We start from the raw sequence: 9,477 nt of genomic DNA, 5'->3' as shown, positions 1-9,477 counted from the left end.
CCCAGCATAGAGCAAAAATCCAGGATAACATCAACACAGATTCGTAAAGCAAGTTAAATATAACATTATAATCGGTAAATATACATAAGATTCAAGTAAATATACAAACAAACCCAACCAAAGAGAAACACACAAAGAAGAAGAGAAATGAACCGAAAATCTCCCGGTTTGTCAGCTCCATTTGACGCTCAATCCACCCCTGATCATCCAAATGCAACCTCCGAAGATGTTTTCTAAACCAATTCTACTCTAAGAATGAAGTTGATGGTGTTGGGACTCAAAAACACCCAACCCATGACCTAAAAATGTGATTTTGGCCCCTTTTAACGAGCTGCTGTCTTAGCAGGTCCGCTTAGCGGACCCCCTCCGCTCAGCGGAATCAAAATTGCTTCCAGACGCTGATTTTCTCCGCTGGAGCTCCGCTCAGCGGACCCCCCTCCGCTTAGCGGAGTCTGCTAAAAATCAGATTTTGTTTTCGCCATAACTCGAGAACCGTAACTCCGAATTGCGCCCGGTTCGAAGCGTTGGAAAGCTTATTCAATGCTCTATCCAATAATGAATGAATGGAAACCAAAATGATGATTTTTATCATCCTTATTTTGAGTCTTTGGAAGTCCGCTTGATGGTGGCTAAGCGGGCTTGCACCAAAACTGCGAAATCGAAGCCGTGCCTTTGTCACTTTATTCCTCAAGGCTCCAATATGCATGAATACCTATAAAAACAAAGGAAAAACTATCAAATGGTATAAAAGTATATGAAAATACAACTATTCACAAAGTATACGTATTTATACACAAAACGAGGAATTATTCAAACGGTATTAACAAAAGTATCGATAAGTGCCACTATTTACATACACAAAATAAGTACATTTTGGCACTTATCAGTCGCGTCTTCTTCAAGCGGTGTTACTCTTTCTTTCACAAGATCCCAAAGATCTTGATAATAGAGAACAACCTTCATCTGTTTACACCAATTTTCATAATTTTGACCCTTTAGAATTGGGAGACTAGCCAGAAAATTCCAAATTAAATGATTCATTGCCATCATGTTTTACCCTACAAATCGCTCAGTCAGTGCTCTGATACCAGATTTGGGAATTATACCAAACCTATGGAGAACTACGAATCTATCTTGATGAACAAGATTCAATCAACCGATTGAATTATCTCTTATTCTTCACCATTCACTTCAGTGAATCAACCAATCTTAGTTGCAAGATGATTTTGTGCAACACTTGTTAATGGAAGAACAAAGAAGATGAAATTGAGGAACAAAGATATTAGTGTTTGAACAAAATAAGGGAAGAAGAATTTCTGCAGAGTTTCTCTCTGCTTACAAACTGTGATTTTTTTCTTTTACAATTGCAAGTGTTCAATTTCATTTACAATAATAGGGGTTACTATTTATAAATTTTGGGTTTGCTTGCTCTTTAAGCCAATCCCAAAATACAAAACCCAAAACACCTAATTTTGTTAACTACAAAAATAGGCCTAAGTAGAAATCTCCGCTGAGGTACACTCCTTCGACATTTCAACAACTACACAATTTGACACACACACACACACACACACTAGGCTAATTCAACAAAACCTTGTTTCTGTAAAGCAACCTGCTTCGACACAAGAAATTACAATCTAAACAATAATTTGGAGTTCGAAAGAAAAAATTAATAAAATTTGATTAAATAGTTATAAGTAGGGTTTGAACCTGACATTTTTTTATTGTTGATATGTCACATATAACTTGAAATTTATGTAATATAAATTATAAGGCATTTATTATGGTTGAATGGACCAACTCCTTTGAGGATTGATTATTGTGAAAACATCAATAATTCAAGTGGTGTAAACGGTTATCACGTTCTTGAAACCATTTACAAAGTGTGGTATTTTTTTCAATTAAAACAGGTTTAACTAGTTACCGCGTTTTGATAATCGGTTACCATTATGTTGAATTTAATTGTTAAACCACCTGTAATCGGTTACAGACAGTTAGTTTTAGTTTTTAAATTTTGTTACTTGTGTCCCAATCAATTGGAATTTTGTACAAATACTCAAAGGGTATCTCAATCAATGTTAATTTGCAATCCCACCCTCAATTAAAATCTCCCACTCTCTCTCTCTCTCTCTCTCTCTCTCACACACACACACACACACACACACAATGTGTTGATATAGATAATTTTGAGAAAGTTGGTGATTGACTCACACACATAATGTGTTGAAATGGATAATTTCGAGAAAGTTGGTGATTGCGAATCATCGAAACAAGCATGAAAATTCTTGGAGAAGGCATTAGCCGGGGTTGATAAGACAAAGGTTTCGAGGTTACAAACCCACAAATTTCAACTTGAGTAGATCCAAATGGAGGAGAAATAGACCATCAACAATTTCACAACGAGAATTACTGAGACGGTAAACTAAGTAAAAGCATGTGGAGAAACAATCACGAAGCAGTATGATATCGCGAAAGTCTTGCATTCTTTGACAACAAGATTTGATAACATAGTCGTAGCGGTTTAGGAATCGAAGGATCTTACGATAATGAACAAAGAGGAGCTACTAATCTCTCTTGAGGCACATGAGCAAAGGATGGAGGAGAGAAATTATGATAAGGCAAAGACGGAGATATCTTTGCAAGCTCGTTTTAATGACAAAGACAAGAAATTGAAGGGAAAATGGCCCATGAAGAGTAAAGGAAATTTTTAAAATTTTGATGGAAAAGAATCCCAAATTTCCAAAAATTCGGCTTGTCAAAAGGGTAAGAGTAGTTGCAACAAGTGGGTCATCAAAAAAACTTTAGAGATGAAAGGAGGAGGATTGACAAGAGCAAGATGCAATACTTTGTATGTCAAAAGTTTGGTCAGTTTGCAAGAGAGTGAAAGGAACCTTAAGGGGATGAAGCCAATGTTGCAAGACAAGTGTTTGGTGAAGGGAACACTCTCTTGGTCATGATCACAAAAAGGAAATGCAGCAGCAGACTGCAAGATCAATGCAACAATAGTTTGGAGAAATATGCAAATTCAAGATGTAACTTGTTACCTATATGTTGTAACAGATTACAGTTAGAAGAATCTGCCACGGTGACTACGAAAGGGGCAATTTTATCGTAGTGAACAATTGTATTTGGACTCCAGATGTTCCACTCATATGACGGGTAGGAAAGATTAGTTTATTACAATCAATCGTGCTAACAAAGTGAAGTTTACGGATGACATCACTCTGGCGACGTAGGATCGATGATGTATCGATCGAGAGAAGGGATGATAAACACTCTTTGATAAAAGATATATTGTATATTCTCAAAATCAAGTGTAACTTTCTAAGTATTGGCCAACTATTTGAGAAGGGTTAGAAGATGCGTAAGTAGAACAAGGCACTATGCATTCTGGATGCAAACAGGATTTTGATCCTAAAAACTCCCATGGCTGCCAATATAATTTTTAAGATTTAGTTGAAATTTATGGTGCATATGTGTCTTGCTACAACAACTGGTTGAGAAGAATGTATATGTCACTATAGGCTTGTGCATCTCAACTTTAGAGATCTCAAAGTCTTGCAAAAGAACGAAATGACACTAAAGATGCCATTGATCAAAATATCTGCTGAAATTTGTAAAGAATATGCGAAAGCGAACTAACATAATAATAAATTCAACAAAAACGCATCACTTTGTACTTGTGCTTTAGACTTTGGTTTTTCTTTTATTTTATAATATATATTTTGTCTTTAATTTTTTTTATTGAAGAGAGTAAATACTAAAAGTCAACATATAATAATAGAATAATAAGATCCGTGTACGTTTCTCTTTATACCATATAATAAATGTACTACATGATAAAAGCCAGCCAAGTATTCTAAAGCCAAAAATCTAAGAGAAAATTATTTCAGTCAAAAATTGGTTCATATAAAGTTCCAATTTCTCAACCAAAGAAAATATAAAATTCCAAAGTTTAGATACAATGAAAAATCACTTTGTGTTGATTCATGGAGCTAGCTATGGTGCATGGTGTTGGTACAAAGTTGCAACTCTTCTAAAATCAGCTGGTCATGATGTTACATCTTTGGACATGGCTGCTTCTGGCATCAACACAATACAAGTCCAAGATATTTCTTCAATATTAGATTATAATGAACCTTTGTTAACATTCATGGAATCACTTCCATCACATGAAAAAGTGATTCTTGTTGGTCACAGTTTTGGTGGAATCTCCATATCCCTTGCTATGGAAAGGTTCCCTCACAAAATCTCTGTAGCAGTTTTTGTTGCTGCTTTTGTTATAAGTGAAAATCTCACTTACCCTAATATTCTTCAAGAGGTACTTTATTTTATTTTATTTTCCTTTTTCTATTTATTTTATTCTCTATTTAAAATTTTTTTTTTTAATAATATGAAGCTTATGAGAAGAAGAGAGGAAAAAAAGGATTGGTCTATGGATACAAAATGTTTCTTCTTTAATGGAAACAATAATCCTCCAACAGCTTTATTATTTGGACCTAAATTTATGGAATCTCAAATGTTCCAATTATCACCACATGAGGTAAAACTAATTTCAATTGAATAAAATATTATATTTTACCAAACATAGTTAAAAAATTCAACTATCATGTAGGATTTGACGCTTTCATTATCATTGGTTAGACCTTTTCCTCTCTTCAACAATGAAGAATTGTTTTTGAAAGAATCAAAAGTTAGCATGGACAAAAATGGAAGGGTGCCTAAAGTGTTCATCATTAGCAAAGATGACATATCGTTGGTAGATGATTTACAAACTTGGATGATTGAGAGAAGTGGTCCATATGCTGAGGTGAATGTGATAAATGATTCTGATCATATGGTCATGTTTTCCAAACCAAAAGAACTTAGCTCTCTCTTACAACAGATTGCATACAAATATTAATTTATATATTTTTTTGGGTGTAGTTTTAACTTTTTTATTCTGAAAAGATAATATTATCATCGATAAATTGGAGTTCAAATTTGCAATTTTCTGTTGAACCAACTCTTAAGATCTTGTGTAAAAGGTGATAGAATTGCGATTACAATCACATAGGAAGAATTTTCGGTTGAACAGTGATGAAATTGATTCTAAAAAAAAAACTTTAGAAGCTTGAGTACATTAAATTGCTCGGTAACAATTGTTAAATTGTAAATCCTTTTGTCGAAGCAGGATGTTGCTTAGACGTGTCAAAAAATTAGCTAGTCAGTCGAGTTGTATGCTAGCTATCGAAGTGGTTAGCTTCACACATTATTTCGACTTGGATCTAAAATAGGTATTTTGGACTTTTATGTTTTGGGCTTTTGACTTAGGGAGAAAGCAAACCTAAAACTATAAATAGAGGAACGAACCCTTATTTTGAATGACAACTTGTATTCACAAAATTTGCAGTTGCAAGTGAATAAGAAATTTCCACAGTTTGTGAGTAAAGAAAAACTCTACAGAAAATCATCTTCTTTCTTTTATTTTTCGCAAATCCTAATTCACTTTTCTCCCCAAACTCCCTTTCTTTCATTGTCATTATGTAAGTGATAAGAATTACTCAAGGTTTGAGTTTAATTTCAACATCTGGTATCTAGAACTCCGGTTAAACGATTCAAGGCAAGAGAAGAGAATGTCGATGTCTATGAGTAATTCAAATGGACATTTTCCAGCAAGTTCTCTTCAAATACTGAAAGGAGATAACCATGGGAATTGATGCAATTAGATGAAAGTTGTGTTCTGTTGTCAAGATCGTTGGGATCTTGTGAAAGAAGGGATAAAATCGCTTACGAAGACGCGACAGATGAACAAAAGGCTGCACATAAAGAATTGAAGAAGAAGTATTATAAAGCTCTCTTTATAAAGTTCGCTTTTGAACTGTTACTTGAAATTTTTGTATGATGCATTATTTCTAATGTAGTAAAAAACAAAAATAATATTTATATTTGAGCAAAAATACATTATTGTTTCAAATATTGTTATATATGACAACAACTTGTTTATTGATTCAAATATTTTTATAAATAATGTCAAAACAAAAATATTATTTATAAACGAGGAAAAACATATTATTTATTAAAATATTTTCATATATAAAAAAATATTGTTGTTATAAGTAGTAACAACTTTATTATTGATTCAAATATTGAATAATATTTCACACTTAAAAACATTTATCTTTACATATTAATGGAAATCTGAAGTTACTAATAACAATATTGCATATTATCGGGAACCTGAAGTTATTGATTATTTGTATTGAATATTAACGGAAACATGAAGTTACTGATCACAATATTGAATGTTAACGAGAACATGAAGTTACTGATTAAAATATTGAATATTAACAGGAATATAAAGTTACTCATCAAAATAGTGAATATTAACGGGAACATGAAATTACTGATCACAATATTGCATATTAACGAGAACTTGAAGTTACTGATCACAATATTGCATATTATCGGGAACCTGAAGTTACTGATTATTTGTATTGAATATTAACGAGAACGTGAAGTTACTGATCACAATATTGAATTTTAACGATAACCTGAAGTTACTGATTAAAATATTGAATATTAATGAGAACATGAAGTTACTGATCAAAATAGTGAAAACTAACGGGAACATGAAGTTAATGATCACAATATTGCATATTAACGGGAACATGAAGTTACTGATTATTTGTATTGAATATTAACGGGAACATGAAATTACTGATCACAATATTGAATATTAACGAGAATATGAAGTTACTGATTAAAATATTGAATATTAAAGTGAACATGAAGTTACTGATCAAAATAGTAAATATTAATGAGAATATGAAGTTGCTGATTAAAATATTGAATATTAACAGAAACATGAAGTTATTGATCACACAATATTGAATATTAAAGGAAATTTGAAGTTACTGATTCAAATATTGAATATTAACAGAAATATGAAGTTATTGATCACAATATTGAATATTAACGGGAATCTGAAGTTACTGATTAAAATATTGAATATTAACAAGAATATTAAATTACTTATCAAAATATTGAATATTAACGGGAACATGAAGTTATTGATCCAAATATTATTACTTTTAATATATATATTTTTCTATTAAAAAATATAGATCTGAAACAAATGCGCGTCTCGTACCAGAATTTTCGAATTTATTACTAGTTTTAAATATAGTAAGACTTTTCATAAGAATATTCCACATGGTTATAATTATAGCCACGTGGTTTCATGAAACGAGAATCAAGTGGGTTTCGTTTTCTATCATAGAATAATGAAAAATAATATCATATTATAAAGTACATACCTTTTCCGATCTCAATTATTATACATAAATTTATGATATAGTTTAATCATCACTCAAAGAAAAGAAAAGATAAAACTCCAAAACTTAGAAATGGGTAAGAGTCACTTTGTGTTGATTCATGGAATAAACTATGGTGCATGGTGTTGGTACAAAGTTTCAACTCTTCTAAAATCAGCTGGTCATGATGTTACATCTTTGGACATGGCTGCTTCTGGCATCAATCCAATTCAGGTTCAAGATATTTCTTCAATCTTAGATTATACTGAACCTTTGATGACATTCATGGAGTCACTTCCTTCAGATGAAAAAGTGATTCTTGTTGGTCACAGTTTTGGTGGAATCTACATTTCCATGGCTATGGAAAGGTTTCCACACAAAATCTCTGTTGCAGTTTTTGTTACTGCCTTTGTTCTAAGTGAAAATCTCACTCACCCTGATATTATTGAAGAGGTAAATAATTTCTTTTATATCATTTTTTTCTTATTTTTTGTTCATTCCCTTTTCTATTTTATTACTAGTGTTGCTAAATATTGTTAGTTAAGATTCAATTAAGGGTGGCGAAACGGATCTGGCCTATTGGGATTGAGTTAAAAATTTAGGTTCTTACCTTCTCATGTATCTGTCCCGTTTCGCCTCCATTTTTTCGTGGGCTTTTACTGACACGGTCGTATAAATAAATTTTTTTGTGTTTTACTGCTTAAAAGATGTAATGTCTGGAGAATTTCTCCGTCCCGCCCTCATTTTTTAAAAGGTGGATTTAAGTTTTTGGCCTGTATTGTTTGGGTGATGCCGTTATCTTTTTTTTTGCTTTGATGTATGATCTCAAATGCATCCTTTGCTTTTTGTTTGTTTTTGTTTGATTTTAAGGAATTTGGCCTTAGTAATCCAGAATTTGTGTCAAGAGGTCATGACTCTGGCAAAATATTGTTTCTACTAAAAATCGAACTCGGTATTCGACCGAACTTTCGTCTTTAATAGGAGCTCGTTTATCCAAATTCTTGGTTTCTTACTTTATACTTTGAGTTAGTAACATTTTAACTTTTATATCATTTTTAGCTTTCAGAACATTAAATATTTTTACCCTATTCAATTTTTTGCAGTAGGATTCTCCTTAAAACGTATTTATTTCCTAATGCAGTTGAATAGAAGAAGAGAGGGAGAAGAGAATTGGTCAATGGACTCAAAATATTTCTTCTTTGATGGGCCGGACAACCCTCCAACAGCCTTATTATTTGGACCTAAATTTATGGAATCCAAAATGTACCAATTATCACCACCTGAGGTATAAATACAATTTCAATTGAATTTTGATTGTTTGAAAAATATTATCATCCATTATATTTTACAAAACATAGTTAAAAAAATTCCATTAACATGTAGGATTTGAGGCTTGCATTGTCATTGGTAAGACCCTTTCCTCTCTTCAAAGATAAAGAATTATTTCTGAAAGAGATGAAAGTTAGCATGGAGAAAAATGGAAGTGTACCTAAAATCTTCATCGTTTGTAAAGGAGACAATATGATAAAAGAAGATTCACAAAGGTGGATAATTGAGAAAAGTGGTACATATGTTGAGGTGAATGAGATAAATGATGCAGATCATATGGTCATGTTTTCCAAACCAAAAGAACTTGGTTCTCTTTTACACCAAATTACGGATAAACATTAATTTTTATCCTTTTTTTTTAATAGTAATAATTTGAATTTTGATTGAAAAATATGTAACAATTTGATTTCAATATTATTGTAGCCAAGTTTGAAGTCTATTGAAAAAATGTAAAATTTGATTAAATATTATTGTTGACACTTATTTTTATTGTTGTTGTGTTATGTGTAATTTAAAATTGATAATAATAAATAGTGAAAAAAAACTAGGCAATTACTATGGTCAACAAATAAGAGTTGTTTAATAAAATATATAAACATTCAGTTATGAGCTAGTTTAACCAAACAAAGTCATAATAAGAGCTCTCAACAGATGACACCTGGAAAACACTAAAAAATTATTCTTGATTTATTCTATAATTTTTTCATATGGGGGAATAAATATATCGTGGAGGAGTTGCCACTGTTTTATAAGATCCTTGATGATTTTAAAAAAATTGAGGTGAAAACTGACGATGAGGAAAAGACTCTACTCTTACTAAGCTCATTATTCAGATTCTTTGGACACATTAAAC

The 9,477-nt window shown here is 31.9% G+C and overlaps 2 protein-coding genes across 2 annotated transcripts; both read left to right on the top strand.

Annotated features, from left to right (window-relative positions):
• Positions 1–3,847: 3,847 nt before the first annotated feature.
• LOC131617990 (methyl jasmonate esterase 1-like) lies at positions 3,848–5,802 on the top strand. The gene is made up of 3 exons (XM_058889262.1): positions 3,848–4,321; positions 4,400–4,543; positions 4,616–5,802. The coding sequence occupies exons 1-3, from the start codon at positions 3,965–3,967 to the stop codon at positions 4,901–4,903; spliced, it is 789 nt and encodes a 262-aa protein (XP_058745245.1). The 5' UTR covers positions 3,848–3,964; the 3' UTR covers positions 4,904–5,802.
• A 1,516-nt stretch (positions 5,803–7,318) lies between these two features.
• On the top strand, positions 7,319–9,157 carry LOC131616116 (methyl jasmonate esterase 1-like). The gene is made up of 3 exons (XM_058887365.1): positions 7,319–7,748; positions 8,437–8,580; positions 8,679–9,157. The coding sequence occupies exons 1-3, from the start codon at positions 7,389–7,391 to the stop codon at positions 8,964–8,966; spliced, it is 792 nt and encodes a 263-aa protein (XP_058743348.1). The 5' UTR covers positions 7,319–7,388; the 3' UTR covers positions 8,967–9,157.
• Positions 9,158–9,477: the final 320 nt, after the last annotated feature.

Source organism: Vicia villosa, linkage group LG7 (genome assembly GCF_029867415.1).
Source record: "Vicia villosa cultivar HV-30 ecotype Madison, WI linkage group LG7, Vvil1.0, whole genome shotgun sequence".
NCBI lineage: Eukaryota > Viridiplantae > Streptophyta > Magnoliopsida > Fabales > Fabaceae > Vicia > Vicia villosa.
Note: the sequence above shows the minus strand (reverse complement) of the source record. Positions and strands in the feature narration are given on the sequence as shown.